The sequence below is a fragment of the Solanum tuberosum genome, unplaced genomic scaffold, assembly GCF_000226075.1.
Source record: "Solanum tuberosum cultivar DM 1-3 516 R44 unplaced genomic scaffold, SolTub_3.0 scf00010, whole genome shotgun sequence".
Lineage (NCBI taxonomy): Eukaryota > Viridiplantae > Streptophyta > Magnoliopsida > Solanales > Solanaceae > Solanum > Solanum tuberosum.
The window spans coordinates 3,209,884-3,227,258 of record NW_006238936.1 but is presented as its reverse complement, the minus strand read 5'-3'; the positions used below and the strand labels follow the sequence as shown (position 1 = coordinate 3,227,258).

General features: G+C 34.0%; 3 protein-coding genes across 3 annotated transcripts; all 3 read left to right on the top strand.

The window, feature by feature from the left end:
- The first annotated feature begins 970 nt into the window (after positions 1-970).
- Positions 971-5,111, top strand: LOC102603666 (rhodanese-like domain-containing protein 4, chloroplastic). Its single transcript, XM_006339626.2, has 8 exons — positions 971-1,754; positions 2,513-2,615; positions 2,701-2,787; positions 3,338-3,412; positions 3,492-3,566; positions 4,107-4,187; positions 4,301-4,546; positions 4,803-5,111. Exons 1-8 carry the CDS (start codon positions 1,141-1,143, stop codon positions 4,848-4,850), a joined length of 1,329 nt encoding a protein of 442 aa, XP_006339688.1. The 5' UTR covers positions 971-1,140; the 3' UTR covers positions 4,851-5,111.
- Positions 5,112-8,174: 3,063 nt separating this feature from the next.
- On the top strand, positions 8,175-13,946 carry LOC102603327 (histone H3-like centromeric protein HTR12). The gene is made up of 7 exons (XM_006339625.2): positions 8,175-8,410; positions 8,748-8,776; positions 8,864-8,900; positions 9,108-9,229; positions 10,467-10,541; positions 12,652-12,727; positions 13,653-13,946. Exons 1-7 carry the CDS (start codon positions 8,362-8,364, stop codon positions 13,706-13,708), a joined length of 444 nt encoding a protein of 147 aa, XP_006339687.1. The 5' UTR covers positions 8,175-8,361; the 3' UTR covers positions 13,709-13,946.
- A 594-nt stretch (positions 13,947-14,540) lies between these two features.
- Positions 14,541-15,943, top strand: LOC102584878 (MYB-like transcription factor ETC3). The gene is made up of 3 exons (XM_006339737.2): positions 14,541-14,814; positions 14,895-14,982; positions 15,577-15,943. Exons 1-3 carry the CDS (start codon positions 14,754-14,756, stop codon positions 15,707-15,709), a joined length of 282 nt encoding a protein of 93 aa, XP_006339799.1. The 5' UTR covers positions 14,541-14,753; the 3' UTR covers positions 15,710-15,943.
- The last annotated feature ends 1,432 nt before the right edge of the window (positions 15,944-17,375 follow it).

Here is a 17,375-nt window from a genome sequence, read left to right as displayed (position 1 = left end):
TAATATTTGTATAAAAAAAAGCTATCAACTAATATAGAACGAAAGAAGTAATATTAATAAAAAATTTATGATCGAAAACACATTTAAGCTATCCAATTTTTGTGACATTCGTATCGTAACTGTGTAAAAAATTCGTGGAGTATCCTATTTTGGTCCTTCAAATTACCTAATATCCCTTACATATATTTCTTTTACACAAGGCATTTCTAATATGTGTGTAAGTGTATTAGTTATATATCTGAGCATAAATAAATACGTGGAAAAAAAATTAAAGAGTGTAAATGAGATTGGCAGATTTATCTTTATTTTGATAAATAAATGATTGATGTTTGTTTTTTTTATGATATATGAAATTTATATTTTAAATTTGAGCTTATTAAAGTAGATTTGGGCATTCAAAGTTGAAAAAAAAAAATTATTATTTTGTTGGCAAAAAATTTCAAGTGCACACACCTAACATTTTAGTTAATTTTAACATATGTTTCATTTATATAGACATATATGAAAAAAGTTAGTGTGTTAACTGTGTTTCTTAGATTCTTTATAATATTTGTTCTTCAGAATATATGAAACTTGTGTTTCAAACTTGAGTTTATTTGAAGTAAAATAGTGTGTTGAATTGTTGAAATTCAAAGAACAAGTTATAATTTTTTAACAAAACAAATTCAAACAATATTTGAGATTTAAGATAACTTTTACATGATTTCAAATGTGAATTAGTAAGCTAGTTTAGGAGATTAAGATGTCCAGTACTGGTCTACTGGAGTACAGTGTACTAAAGTGAAGCAAAATGAAGTGGTACTTCAGAAATTCATCATTTTCTTCACTAATTCTTGGCCATACAATTGCCTCAGCACAACATGATCAACAGCCCTCATGTAATCCTTCCATGACACGTGGAATCCAATGAGTGGCGGGATATCCTTCTTTCCTTCCACCTCCCCCCACCCCTTCGCCACAAAGCTTCATAGCACACCAGCCAAAGTGCACTTATTGATGATGAAATATGCCAAAATCCAAAAGCTTCTAATAGAAAAAAAAAAATCAAAATTAGCTAGTACTGTACTACAATTTCCTCAGATCAATTCCCTTTAAGACCCCATAGAAATTTCAGTGTAAATTGTGATAAAGAAATATAGTATGGAGGCAATTAATGCAGTAAGATTGACACCTCTCTCTGTTCTTTCTGATAGGAGAAATGAGGCCAAGAAAATCCCATCACACCCTATTTCTTTCCCATTCAAGAATCTTTGTTCAGTTGAGAATTTATCAAGAAATGTTCAAGGGGGTTTAGTACTTGTATCATCAGTTCTAAATACAGGCTTAGCTAAAGCATTAACATATGAGGAGACACTTGAGCAATCTGCAACAAGCCCAGGTGCTGAGTTTGATGCAACTGCAGTTGTGGAAACTGTGACCACTTTTGCATCAGAGAATCCTATAATTATAGCTGGTGGATTTGCTGCTTTGGCTTTGCCAATTGTTCTGTTTCAGGTTCTTGGAAAGCCACCTAAGTCATGGGGTGTTGAGTCTGCTAAGACAGCTTATGCAAAATTGGCAGATGATGCAGGTGCACAGTTGCTTGATATAAGAGCACCTGCAGAATTGAGGGAAGTGGGGAGTCCTGATATTAGGGGTTTGAAGAAGAAACCAGTTACTGTTGTTTATAAGAGTGAAGATAAGACTGGTTTCTTAAAAAAGCTGTCTTTGAAGTTCAAGGAGCCTGAGAATACTACATTGTTCATTCTAGACAAGTAAGATTTGAAAAGAATTGCTTAATTGTCTTTTAATCTGCTAATATTTAGTCATTATATGTTGTTTATTGTGTTTCGATTATCACATTATTTTGTTGTTGCTATTGTTCCTTTCTTGTAGGCTCTACAATGCTTTCTTTATTAGTTGCTATGATTGCTTCACTGTTTTCTTCTTCTTTTACTTGGATTTGTTCAACTTGAGCCGAGGGTCTTTCCGAAACAGCCTCTCTATCCTCACGAGGTAGTGGTAGATCTGCGTAATCTGTACCCTCCCAAGACCCCCACTTGTGGGATTCCACGGGGTATGCTGTTGTTGTTGTAATCTGATAATAAGTAGGTACTTCGCTTATCTTGTTGAAATCCCTGTGAAACCTTAGCAGCAAGATGTAACTCAAAGTTAGTAGTAATTCAGTGAGGACTGCTTGTGTTTAACATGTTTTAACATAATTAGTGAGCTCACCATCTTATGCGGCGACCAATTAGTCAGTCATATGCTTCAATGTGTATATCTTGAACTTTCGGCTATCTACTTGGATCTTGGGGTTTGGTTTAGCTCTATTCATCTTTAGTCTATTAGGTGTTGCATCAAGGTTTAGAGGAACAAATCAAAGATTAGTAGGCAAATTGAAAGTTTCTATTGATGTGGTTGTCATACATGCAACTTCCTTAATAAATTTATGATATTGACTTCTTGTATTAGCCAGCTATCTAACAAATTGAATCTGATCCTGTTTCTTTATGAATTGTAATGAAGCCAGATTTGATGGAAACTCTGAACTGGTTGCGGAGTTAGTCACAGAAAATGGATTTAAAGCTGCTTATGCAATCAAAGATGGTGCTGAAGGACCCCGGGGATGGCTGGTTAGATTCACAAATCTAGTTGTACTAGCTTTTATTTAAAAACAAGTTGGTGGTTATGAAGCTTAACGAATTCCACTTTCTGCAGAACAGCAGCCTTCCTTGGATTCTTCCTAAGAAAACATTGGGTCTTGATCTGAGCAATCTGTCTGATGCTCTTGATGGTGTTCTTGGGGTATGTTTCACTTTCCAAACCATGCTACTAATTAGCATATCTGACAATCCTATCTGAGTTCAATAATGTCATCGGCATTCGTCTTTCTCAAACTCCAAACAAGTAATTTGCTAGCAATGAGAGTATGCAATGGTATTAGTATAACTTGAATTCAGATCTTAACATGACAATATTATGGCATACCCAATATTTTCTTGTTATGTTTTGTTATGAATGCCCATGTAAATTTGAAAAATGCTTGGAATTCTTGCAGAAAAATCTATATTGCAGCTCTTCTGCATTCCACTCCACATTTCTCAAACAAAATGCCTAATGAAGCCCATCCAAATCAATGTTTTCCTCCTTGATGAACTTCATGCATTCAACTATTCTTTGTCCCTAACTTACTTTGTGGTTTCAGACCTGAAATTAATTGTCAACAAAGATGCACTCTCGCAAACTAGTCAACTTTGCACAAATTATCAAATTCATGAGGCAATATGGTGAACTAGTAGTCTAGAATTACTTGATCATACTCTTCACTTGACTTCTTAATTTTTTTAATATACAGGAAGGTTCTGATGCTGTTACTGTAGGCTTAGGTGTTGCAGCAGCTGCTGGTCTTGGGATTTTAGCCTTCTCAGAGGTCAGCTCTAAGTTCTTTGTCCCTCGTTCGTATGATGAGCTCAATTTAGTAAACATCTTATGGTCGGGTCTTCTTTCAGGTAGAAATAATTCTCCAACTGTTGGGTTCAGCTGCACTTGTCCAACTGGTTAGCAAGAAACTCCTGTTTGCAGAGGTTTGTCCGTGATATTTGCAGTGAATACTTCTCTTGCAACTAGTGTAGCCTTGAAAAGAAATGCCCATATTGCATCTGAAAAGTGCTTTATGATAATCATTTTATGCTCAAGGGATGACTTGTACTTATGCCTAGAAATTAAAATGAAGAATAACTCGTCAAAGAGAGATCGACTTTTGATTTGTATATTTTAGTTATAGAACTGTTTTATGCCCTCAAAGCAGGCAATTATTAATTTACTTGTTGCTAACAGGATACAGTTTCCTCCGTTATCAAGAGTTAGATAATTGACACTCCTAGATAATATTTTCTATGCATTGAACTAACTGTTTCGTGCATAAAATCATTTCAGTTCATAATGGTTTAGGATTATACTTGGGTTGAAGTAGCAAAGGGATTTGAAAGTTCTCCATTGCTGGTCAAATGAGTGACTTTATCGATCAACTCTTCCTAGTCTTACTTAAATTAGATAATGATCATGGGGATCAAAGTTTTTAGATGTGAGAGGTCCTTTAATATTACCATATTTTCCCTTTTCAGGACAGAAAGAAAACTCTGCAACAAGTTGATGAGTTCCTCTCCACTAAGGTTGCTCCAAAGGAACTGGTAGATGAGATTAAGGTAATCTCCATACGTACAGAACTTTGCAAGATTATCGTTTCCCATTCCAGAGAAGAAAATGTTTGCTTTAAACGATGTTTTCATAATTGGTTCCTTGCTTATTGAAAATTCAGCAAATAGGGAAGGCTCTTCTTCCAGACTCGGTGAGTAGCAATGCTCTACCTGCACCTGTAGAGGCAAGCCCTGCTGCAGCCACCAGCACTGTTGAGGAAACTGAATCAGTTGCTAAGGAGGATATTGCACCGCCTAAAGTAGAAGCAACTTCCCCGCCTACTCCAGAAGTCAATGCAGTCCCTAACGCTGAAGTCAAAACTGATGCACTACCTGAAAGTTCAAGGCCACTCTCGCCTTATCCTAATGTAAGTTTCCGTTTTTATGTTCAACTGCTCTTTTCATCATTTTGTTCTAACTAACTCTTTTTATGATTGCCACACGCGATATCTTCCAGTCATAGTGGCTAGCTAGCTAGCACACCCTTTCTCATCAATGAACTGAAGATGGTCCTCTTTCGAATTTTGAGATTGATAATTTCTAAATTATATGCTATATATACTTAATGGTCATTGTTCTGCTTAGTTTCACATCTTTTGCTTTGAATGTGTTATATGCATGCAGTATCCTGATCTCAAGCCTCCAACATCGCCGATGCCTTCACAACCATAGAACTGGACATGCAGGCTGCCATATAGTCTAGTTAACAACAAGCATAGCTAGCTATAGCCTAGTTTGGAATGGAAGCTCCTACTCTGTGAAATTTTGAATATTACATAACATTCATTTGAAGAAAATTTCTCTAGTGCCAGTAGAGATCATAGTTCTCAACACTTTAATATGTCTTGTATTCCATCTTTGTAGAATATTATTGGATATCATGTAGATACAAAGCTTTATCAGTTGTTTACAAATAAAATTACATTTTAGGCAGCATACTGAACAAGGATATCAAACTTGAATATCATTAACCAGAATAGCTTATTCATAAGACTATACTTGGATATTTCTTCTAGGTTGGAAGGGATTATTTCTCAATATTTGAGTCTAAGGGGTATCTACTGCAAATCATCAAGGCATGTCCAAGTTACCGTTGAACTCTACTCCTCCCTTTCCTATAGTTTTACTTGTAACTTTTCGCCTATCAAGAGTAATTTTTTGTCTTTTTATTTGAAAAATATTTAATACAGGCATGAATTATGAGGAAGTTCTGAGATTATAATTTATGTTTCAAAAATCCCAGTCTTAAGAAATAGCTAGGAGAGACTTTTTTTAATAAGTGTTAAGTTTTAAAATTTTTGTATTTACAGAAACCCCTACCTCGCCCCTCCACAACCAACACAAAATCTCATATTTTCAAGTACTCCTTCATTTTTAACCAGAAATCTGGGTTCAAGTCTCTCTGGGTAGGAAATCGTTTTTGTTAGAAAGCACTTTATTCTCAATAAGGGATTTCAGATACGGATTTGGATTTAGTCAGGATCTAATATAAGTAATGAACACCAGGGTGAAAACTAAAAAAAATATTGATCCAAATGACTAGAGGCTGGGTCTCCAATTTTGGGTCGCATCAAAACCTTTTCAAGGATCCAATCACAAATTAAATCCACCAAAAATTCAAGACACAAAGTCAATGATATTTCTTTTAAAATTTTATTCGGATAAAATAAATTTAGAAGCTTGATTCGATAAGTATAAAGTGGAGTATTTCTTTTAAAATAATTAAAAGGTAATATAGTCTAGAAATACCCTACAATTAAATAAAGAATGGAAAAAAAATAAACAAAGTGTCAAAGTATGTAAATAAATAAGGGCAAATTACAGAAATCACATACTTTTAAGGTAAAATTACAATATATCCCTTAAAAGTTTATAATTACAGAATTCCCTCAAACTGATACAATAATATAAGCGCTGATACATTAGTCTGATGCGCAAGATACATTAATCGTTAAGTAAGATACATTACATTTTATACATGATACATTAATCTGATGCGCGAGATACATTAATCTGATGCGTGAGATACACTAATCTGATGCGCGAAAATGAGGGATTTTGGAGATTTGTAAAACTTATAGGGGATAAGTAAACTAAAATGTGAGATTTCTATAATTTTTCCAATAAATAATCAGATGTAAAACTTCTATCTAAATTTGTTTAATGGGAAAACAACCTAAAATCCCTTAAATTTATAGAATAATATCTCTCACAAAAATAGAGCATTTCAATTCAAAATGAAACCCTTAAATATTTAATTTTGTAAACTAATATGACCAAATTAACACAAAATTAAAAATGTTTACACTCTGGTAATCTGAGTAGTAATTCTAGCTTGAGATAATAAATGGACTAATTAACTGAAAACAAAAGCAAAACTATTTTACTCCAACCGTAGGTTGTAAATTTCAAATAATTGAAAAAAGTAGTAATTCTAACTGAGATAATAAATGTACTAAACTGAAAACAAAAGCAAAACTATTTTACTCCAGGTTTTAACTTTCAAATAATTGGAATCTTTACACGACTAGTCAAAATAATTCTCCATGTAGTGAAAAGGGTGCGATTGAAAATTTTCATGACAGTGAGAAGAGGTAAGATATTAGTAATGCCTCAAGAGACCTATTATGTTCAAATAGCTTTGATGTTTTATCGAAGACTACTGGAAAGCAAGTAAAGTTAACAGAGAAGGACAACGATTTGATCCAAGAAAAACAGGTCTCACCACCTACTTTGAATAGCAAATTAAGTCCAGAAGCTTCCGTATTTGTGCCTAAATGTGTGATTGCAAAGAAGAATGAGTCAAGGGCCTTAGTGTCAAATACAATTGATTTGGGCGAGGATTCTCTTGATGAAGATGAGGAAGATATGTTGGATATGCTTTGATAGAGTGGCTAGGGAAGGAGATATATCACCTAGGCAACAAAGAAGTGGAAGCAACAAAAGCAAAAAGAAAGACACATGGAAGGCAACATAGTTGGGACGGTAAAATGACTGAAGAGTTTGTTCCAAGGCACCTACCGATGCGACATGCAAAGCAGAACCATTTGACAGTATCAATAGGTTCAACAAGATCCAATAAATCCATAAAGAAAGTATGAATTATCAAGTGTTGTTGGATAGGTTTGAAGAAGAACACAAGAGAAAAACACTTCAAGTCACTTTGGATGGGCTATCAATCTTTTTTAATTCATGTGTTTGTAATAAAAAGTTTGAGGCTGATAACTCAACTTTCTTCTTGATTGGCATATTTTTACATTATTTAAGCATCCTCATTTGTAATATCATCATGGATGTATTACAAACTCTGTGATGATCAGAAAATACTTAGTTCTCTCCAGCTCTTATTTTTTTCATGCTTGTTAAGTAGTAGACGTTAGGTACTTCATTAGGATTAGTAAGGTAAGGTCTAGCCTCCCTTGCTTGCACTTATCCCTATTGATATTTTTTAGGGAAAAATGACAAATATATCCTCAAACTATTGTAAATGGTATGCAGATACCCTCCGTCATATTTTTGGGACATTGGTGCCCCTGTCGTTCAAAAAGTAGAGCATACCCTTTACACTAACGGACATACACGTGTCATAATCTAATCCACCAACCCGACATTTATTAAATATCGGATAGACGGCTAAGATTGTGTCACGTGTTCTTATTTAGTCTTCCGTTAGAGTGAAGGGCATATATGCTCTAATTTTTGGACGGCAGGGGCACTAATGTCCCAAAAATATGACGGAGGGTATCTGCATACCATTTACGATAGTTTGAGGGTATATTTTGTCTTTTTTCCCTATTTTTTATGTTTAATAAAAGGCCACTAGACACTATCTAGTGATAAATTTGCGGAAAAAAAAAACTTTCAAATAATCGAAAAAAATAGTAATTCTAGCCTGAGTTAATAAATGGACTATACTGAAGCAAAATTATTTTACTGCCACAGTAAGATTTAAATTTCAAATTATCGAAAAAAGTACTCACAAAAAAGCAAAGGTATATAGGAGCAAATAATGTCAGTGGCAGTGACAGGGGTCGAGTGCAGTTACCTCTTCATTCTTCTTCAAAAATCCAAAAAATGAAATAAAGCGGGAACTGAATTTCTCTCTCGAACTATTGAAATCCTCCATTAACAAGTTACTCAAATCTGCTTTTGGTTCTTCTTCTCTGCAACAGCAGCAGCAGCCATGGCGAGAACCAAACACCTCGCAAAACGAAGTCGCACCAAACCTTCTGGTTACTTCTCTATCTCTCCTTTTTATAATTTAACCTAACTGCACACATATCGTAATTTTAGAGTTTTGAAAAGTTAGCGAATTCGCAAATATAGGCAATAAGATCTGACTTAGTTTTAAATACATAGTTGTAAAGAAAAAAAAATCAACTGTATATGGCTCAAGTTGAAGATAAGAAGCGGTGATTAATGCCTTTTATGTACATTCAGCGATGGTTTCTGTGTGTGTGAATGTTTACACTAGCGTATACACTTCATTTTAGTGTTTTGGATTTGATTTGATTTTTGTTGAGTTTGTTTTTGAACCCTAATTTGGTGATGTTGTACCTGGACTTGCAGTTGCAGCTGGACCTTCAGCGACTCCATCGGTATGATAATAACTGTGATTTTTGTGTTCTCGTGCTAATTCAAAGTTCGTGAGGTTAATTTTTTGCTTGTTGTTTGGGATAAATCAGACGCCTACAAGAAAAAGTCCACGGTCTGCGCCGGCAAGTAAGTGTATATAGAAGTAAATTAATGTGCATTTCTGAACATTCATGCTTTCGACATGTAGTTATGTTGCTGTACTTTTGTTTTAGTCAATTTTTTGGTGTCAATTTGAAGCTAGTTGGGTTAACTATATGAATCCTTCTAAATACATTCGTTTTGTTCAAGCCCAATCCTATATTTCTAAATGATGGGAGAATATTTGTGTTTCAGCTTCAGTGCAGAAGCCAAAGCAGAAGAAGCGTTACAGGCCAGGGACAGTGGCACTTCGAGAAATCAGACACTTCCAGAAGACGTGGAATCTTGTTATTCCAGCTGCTCCTTTCATCAGACTTGTAATTTTCATCATATGGACTTATAGCATATCAAAGTCGTTTTTCTAATGCATTTTTTTTTTTGGTTACATTCATCATGGTTCTGTTGATGTTGTGCTTACTTACAGGGATAAAGTTAGACTGCTAGATATAATTTGAGCTTAGCAGCCATATGGTTAGATGAAATAGGAGAAACTCTAAACCAATTATAGCTTGATTGAGTGCTTCATTACCATGTAATCTGGCTGAAATGGAAGAATGAACTTGAAGTCGAATCTGAATAGTTGCAAGTGTCTAATTTAATGTAGATTACCGAAAAAAGCGAGAGGGCTATCAGTGTTATGCCTTAGTTGAGTGGAGAATACGTGAATCACTGTGCACTAGTGGGTAAAGCTAATGTTAGGGCTTTCCACTAGTTGATGAGTATTAGTGAGACTAAATTGAAAAGAAAAAAATAGATGCTGAAAGGATAGTAAAAAATAAAAATACTATGGAATGGAGAGAATAACCCCCTTTTCTTGAATAAAAACCCTTTAAAAGAGGCATCTTTGGCAAGCTTCAATTGATGTATTACTCCATAACTCAGTTTCTCATTTTCCTTTAGACTACGTCAAGATGAACATTCACCTATTTTCTAACTGATTTAGTTTCTCAATGGAGAGCACACTGATGTTAACAAATAGAAGAAAGAAAAATTCATTCTCTTTCTTGAGTTTATTTTTATACTATAGTATTTTATTTGTTTGGGCTTGGCTGAGTTCAATTTGCAGGTTAGTTTGATCAGTTTTTGCGATTATGCACTATTGTTCAAAGAAAGGTTTCCGTTTCGTATTGATTTCAATATGGGATTGGAGTGGGAAGACCATTTATGATCTGCCGGACTTACAAAAGTGGAAACTAGTTAACTCTTGTCAATTAGTGAGGATCTTCTTCTGTAGGAGGTTTGGTAATTTCAGATTTTAAGAAGGTGTACTACGCAGATTTGCTAGTCAAAAAAAGTTTCTATCCTCCTGCTCTATATTTCAGGAAGTCCCTGGGACTCAGTTTGTGGTTCTGGCAGAAAGTGTGGATTGAGAGTGTATACCAAAATATTCATTCTGACTATTCTTTTAAATGTAAATGTGTTGTAGAACTGCTATATTTATACCCTTGATGATAATATGGTTTAGTTTAGACCAAATAGATTATGGATTTATCCTTGCCTTTATTAAGTTTTCACCAAACCTAATTGTTTATCCCTCTTTTCTGACTGGGGCAGGTTAGAGAAATTAGTCACTTTTTTGCACCTGGGGTAACTCGTTGGCAAGCTGAGGCGTTAATAGCTATTCAAGAGGTACGCCAATTTCTCACCATAAAAAGTGGATCTGTTAGCTGCTATTTGGATCATGTGCATTAATTTAAGTTATTTATAGGAATCATGTGTTCCTAGAGAGGAGAGGGAAATCGATTCATATGAATATATTTGCTCTCATATATCATCTAGTAGTTTTATATGTCAATAACATATCTAGCTTGAAATAATCTCTGCTCCATGGACATATTAAAATCATTTTAATGTATCTTAGAGTAATTCTACTATCAATTTCAAAATGTGCTTAATAATCTCCTATAAAAGGTTTCTCCAAGTAATAGAAAATTACAGCATGAACTCTATAATAATTTAAAGCATGTTCCAATTGTGTGGTCAGGGTAGTAAATGTGTATGAAAAGATCCAACATATTATTAAAGTGATATTCCTCTTTTCAGTACCTAGCATACATTAGGCAAGAAAGGATATGTTGCTCGGACTCTTCAAAAATGATCCCACACCCGTGTCAAATTCTTCAAAAATGCACTAGTTTTGGAGAATCCAACATGCACCCGTCGACATTTTTGAAGAGTCCGACCAACATAGAAGAAAGACAATTGATATCATCTCCTAACAGGCAATCCAAGATGGGCAAGGCAATTAGTTAGCTAAGGGAGTTTGAGTTTCTGGAAGATTTATCATATTTAGAGATGTCTATCACAAACTCTTGCTCCATGAAGGTTTTTCTATTTTGATTATGGTTGTGCATTTTCCTTATCTGAGTCCTGCTCAACTGAATCGCTTTTATATCTTCAAATTGCAAAAAATACTATTTAGGTGTATTAATCAGGCAAGTTCAAAGTAAAAACTACTTTTCTTTGATTTTTGCTTAGATAAGCTTATCTCCTGAATGGTACAGTCCAGTGTCCACAAATAAAGTTGCTACTCGGCTTACCCCTAAATCAGGGTGTCCACTCCTTTTGGATATTGTTCCAATCGAGAGGACATATATTATTACTAAGTACCACTAATTCCTATTGGTTTTTGTTTTGTTGTCATAAATACGATACGTATACTTGCATCAACATATGACTGATCCTGCAGCAACAAGTTATTCACCTTTTCCTCTGAAGCTAAGCCAATTCTGATACATAGTCTCTAGCATGGAATACCTTATTTTTTTAAGTTCCCCAGCAAAGAATAAGGCATTGAAAAGAAAAGGGATTTCTTAGTGGGTATACCCTATGGCCTCCTCTAATATGCCCATTATTTCTTTGTGCTATAAACCAAAAACCCTTTGTGTTCTAAACCTTTTTGACTGCATGTATATATAAGTGTATTTGCTATGTACATGAAAAGATGTGTAGTTTTTTCTATTTTGTCAGTGACAAGTTGATGTCCAGTAAACATGTGGAATAAAAGGAATTGGCTTGTTGTGATCATTGATCAGAAACAGATAGAATCCCGTTAAGCTGGCAGGGCGCTGTGGATAACTAGTGAAAAAAAAGGACAGAGCTAAGCATTAGCTTTAGCATGTCTCTCTGCAAGCATGCATTTCTGCTTCCCTATGAAATTTTGTTTGTATCTGGAAGAGCATCAATGATCTTGTAAAATAATGTACATAGTGTCTTCTCAGGAACCTAGGAAATGTTTCTGAAATCCTTTGTTCTGTCTGTAGCTGTGCTCAAATAACAGACAGATAGTCATAGGGGAACAGTCAGCAGCTTGAAATGTCTATTTAGTGTCAAAAAAATTATATTTAGTGTTGATACATGAACTATTATTCATCTTCATTCTGTGCCATCTGGCGCATAGTTTGGAGTGAAAGAACTTTATTCCATTCTTCGTACAGATTCCTCAAGAGTCGAGACAGAGTTGCAATCATGTCAAACTCTGCTTATTTTCTGTCAGGCAATTTGTCCTATGATCCTTGCACATCATGCTTTTCTTAGGATGTTTTCATCATTAGTATCATTAAAATAGCAAAATGTAGATGTATGCATAAAGTAAGAAAGTTTGTGTGCATAGTCTATTCAGTCAACATTATTATTTTCAGCCTATTTTTGTAGAAATGCCTTGTTCTCTAAAACATTTATGTCATATTGAACTCTATTCTTAATCAATATCAGCAAGAGTGATATAGGTATTTTGCAGGCTGCTGAAGATTTTTTAGTTCATTTGTTTGAAGATGCAATGTTATGTGCTATTCATGCGAAGCGTGTTACACTTAGTAAGTTTCCTCTTCAATTCTTCCTTTTTTTGGTTTTCTTATATGATATTGTTCCTTCTCCACAGTTGACCTTTCTCGACATCCCTCTACTCATTTCCTTGTTGCTTCGGGGAATGGGCTGGCAGCCTGGTCCATCAAATTATTTGTCTTTCACAAATTATGTTATTCTGTTGTAGATTTCATATACCTATTAGCTTTCTCAATTGTGTTATGCTCGTCCTCCCTCAGGGAATTGGAGGAAAATGCTCTACAAATGCTTTTAGTCGCAAAGTTACGGCATACAAATGATGCCATAGATGCACATATTTTTGGGGTCCTAAATCAAATTACTTGTCTTTCACAAATTATGTTATTCTGTTGTAGATTTCATATACCTATTAGCTTTCTCAATTGTGTTATGCTCGTCCTCCCTCAGGGAAGAGGAGGAAAATGCTCTACAAATGCTTTTAGTCGCAAAGTTACGGCATACAAATTATGCCATAGATGCACATATATTCGGGGTCCTAATTTTATTTACTCCATATGTACATTTGCTAAAGATGCAAAAGTGAAATGAGGCAATCTTTTCTATTGCCTCTTCCAAGTTAACCTCTTTCATATGAATTCTTCAATCACATCTAGGAGGAGTACCTAGGGGCCAGGTACAGCCTGTTTCAATATGGGAGGTTTTAGGTGTTTAGTGCAGTGAAAAGTTAGCCCAATGATCTTTTAAGATAATACTGTGAATCAGAGGAGAGCAGTTGCCTTATGGTCTCAACTACTTATATGGATAATGAGCACCTGCTGTTCTGAACAATACTTATATTATTAGTGGGCTGGAATATCTTGGGCATCTCTAGGTCTTTTAGTACTGCCTACTTGTTTGCTTGGCATGCTTTGTTATATGATGCGTAATTTATATTGTTTCATTATTCTTGATGCACAGTGAAAAAAGATTTTGAGCTGGCTCGACGACTTGGAGGAAAAGGACAACCTTGGTGAAGCATTACCATCTTACCCAAGTAGATAATGGTACAGCTTCAGTTGAAAGAATCAGCCTCTGATGGAGTTTATTAAGTTCGATTATCAGTACTTGTAGATTGTTCTTATCTGACCATTACCTCTTGTTGTAATTGAATGGGCTAATTATGGTACAGTATCTTCAAAAAGTTCCCAATACTGTAGTAGCAATTCTTACAGCCATAGTTTGATTTAATTGGTCGATGCTATTTCCATGTGATTATAGTGGACGAGCTCCATAGATGTCATGCAGATAGTAGTCTGTATTTTATGATTTAGGCTGCAGATACACATATCCATTAGTAGGTTTCTGGTGTTGAAGGAGTGACGAGATCAGTTCTGGTCTTGAATTTCTTATTCTTGAAAAGTGGTTGGGTGATTTAACAAATATTTTGTACCTGCAAGTTTACACCCATCATGAGTCGTTCAGGACTATCATATGGGAATTGTAACTAATTTGACTAGCTGGGGTTACTTTCTGGCATATGTTCTTTTTGTAGCTACCTGAATTGGACCTACCAATCAAATTCATAAGACAAATAATGATCAATGAAGATCCCCTTCTTTTTTTTTATTGGAGGGCTCGGGTTAATCAGTCTACTAAGATTTGCTTTTCTTGTAGTTGATCCCGAATGTTCTTTGCTCCTTTCAGCTCAAAATGCCTAATGTGGAGAAAATGACACAAGAGCTTATATTATTGGGAGAAACTAAGATTTGAACTTAATTATCCATTGAGTATGCATGACCATATAAATGAAAACAAATGAAAGAAGCGTATCTAAAAATGTATGTAAATAATGGGAAGGAATGACAACTGCAAGTCAAAGGGAAAGAGTAGTTTGTTTGGTTAGGACCAGCCGTTGTTTGATGATAACAACAAATGCAGACAAATCTGTCGAACCATTGAGGACAAGTATAAAAAAACAGAATCTGTCCCTCCTACTCAACAGCAACTCTCTGCTATTCCTCTTTTCTTGATCCTCATTATTCTTATCTTTCTATCACTCTACTTTTTTTGTACCTAAAAATGGATCAAAATCTCCATCATCAACACAAACTCATGCACCAATGTTGCAGCCATGAAGAAGGTACATCCCTAATATATACCCCTTTGTTTTTTTCTTTCGTTTTTCGTTTTTTAACATCTTTTTTTTTGCTTGGAAAACAGAGGTTAATAGTATGGAGTGGGAATTCATTAGAATGAGCAAGCAAGAAGAAGATCTTATTTACAGGATGCACAAACTTGTTGGAGACAGGTAAAAGTTGAATAATTACCAGTATCTTCATGTCTCATTATTAAGACTAGGAAAACATTGTCATAAACATGCACAGATGTAGTATTGTCATTAACTTTAATTTGATTAAACTAGCTCAAAGACATACTTTGACATGGTGTGATATTATCTGCGTTGAGTCAAGTTGACGCAATTTTTCCCAAAAATGTTCCACATCATTAAGACTATTCACACCTTATAAACAATGATGGAGTTAGAATTTTTACTAAGGAATTAAAAAGTAAACACATGAAGAAGTCAAAGTAAATATAAACAATATAAAGTTTTCACCGAATGAACCCCTTGAATCGCTAGAAACATGTGAAGTGTATGGCTAACCCAATAACGAAAGTTTCGTAAGGGGACTGGAGCAGGCTACCATGAGACAAAAGACCCTACCTAACTTCACTTCTTTGTTGTTTCTACTTTTCATATTAAACTTTATTTACATACACCCATCTAATATGATACTATCAGGTCATTTATTTGATATTCATATTTATCTATTATAGTAGGTAACCTTTATTAATGTTGTTTTGAATGATGAAACTAAGTTTATGGTTTTTTTAATATAAGGTGGGGGCTTATAGCAGGTAGAATACCAGGAAGAACAGCAGAAGAAATAGAAAGGTTTTGGATAATGAGACACAGTGATGGGTTTGCACACAAGAGAAGACAAACAATTAAGAAAAGTCTACCACCTACATAATTATTATCCTTCTTTTTCTCCAAAAAAAAAAAACTTTTTGAGGAAAGCAGATTATCTTTTTCCTCCTCATCCTTTCTTTTCCATTTTGTTTGGGGGACCAAGCTACTGATCATTTTATCATTTTCTTGTCTATGTACTTCTACTTTTAGATTTGAGATTATATCTTATGCCTTTTTGGTTTACTTGTTATGTTTATGTGTGCAATATATATGTAATCATATTATCTTAGCTTTAGGTGACAATATTATTAGTCCAATATGTATCCAGAATATTAGTTAATCGTGCAAAAATATCAATTGTATCCAACTATGCATTACAATATATTGCGACCATCATTAAGTGTAAAATTAGATTTTTTTTGGTACATATACTTCCTCCAATCTATTTTATTTATAGGTTGATTTTTTTTCACGTTCTTTAAGAAAATATAATTAAAAGAGTAATTTAACTATATTATTCATTTTTACTCTTTGATCTTAATTTTGTACTACCATATCTCTTCACATTATTGAGTAAAAATAAATAATTAATTATATCTTAATTTTCTAAAATGACAACTATCATTCACCAATTATTTTTAATAAATACAGTAATTAAAATGAAGCGGAGAGAGTAATAACTAAAAAGGGGTTTTGATAAACAAAGAAAATTGAGTGATTGTTTAGTGATAAAATTACTATCTAAGACCTTTCCTTAAGTATCCTAATGATCTAAAATTGCTTTCCTCTATGGGCTCTTTTTTGTAGAAAGGAAACTATTTCCTCATTTTTACCAAAATAAGTGTTGTTATTAATTTTTGCATATTTTTTGAAAAAATTATTTATTCCTAGGAAATAAGAAGGGCAATTTTTTTAAAAAAATCAATTCTTTTTTTGAAACACTAAAATAAGTCTGATTTGAAAATAAAAAAGAACAACTTGTTTTAGAACAAAAGGAGTACATTCCAGAAGAAAAATCCTGCACCAAACTTATTGGAAACGATTATTAAAAAATTGAAAATTTCAAAAGAAGCACCAACATTGGGTGGTTAGTTGTTTATCTTTTCATCAACTTCAAGAAAATGTTAAAAGCAACAATTTTGTCAATTATCTTATTGTTGTAAGTGAAGGAAAATAAGATTTTGTTTACTTAAAAGTTTTTTTTTTTTTTTTAAGTGTGTTAAACTGTGAACGGTCAATAAGAGAAATTAAAGAATAGATTAAATTTTGGACTAATTTTACTATCAAAATTTATATTTGTTAGCTCACGAATCATTCTGCGAGACGTCTAATAGTCTCTAACTTGATCGTTGAATTCTTAGTCTAGGAATATATAGATTAAGATTATCCATCATTCCTTTTATTAAAGAAAAATAGTTTCAATCAGAGAGTAAACAAATGGGTTAACGGGTCGAAGGAGTGGAAACATATTTTGGGCCGGAAAGAACCCATTATATTGAGATTCGGCTTAGAATTAGTGGCCCATAATTCTTCAATTAACCCAACTACTATTATTTAGTCCATTTCATGTGTAAAATCTTAAATCAAACAAATATCACGAAAATTACTTGTTACATGAAATTGCAAACATAACTTCTAAAACATTTTTTTTTTACAATATACAATAGGTTAACTCATTGCTCTTTTACATCTCATCAATGAAAGTTCAATAGATTAAGAGATCATAA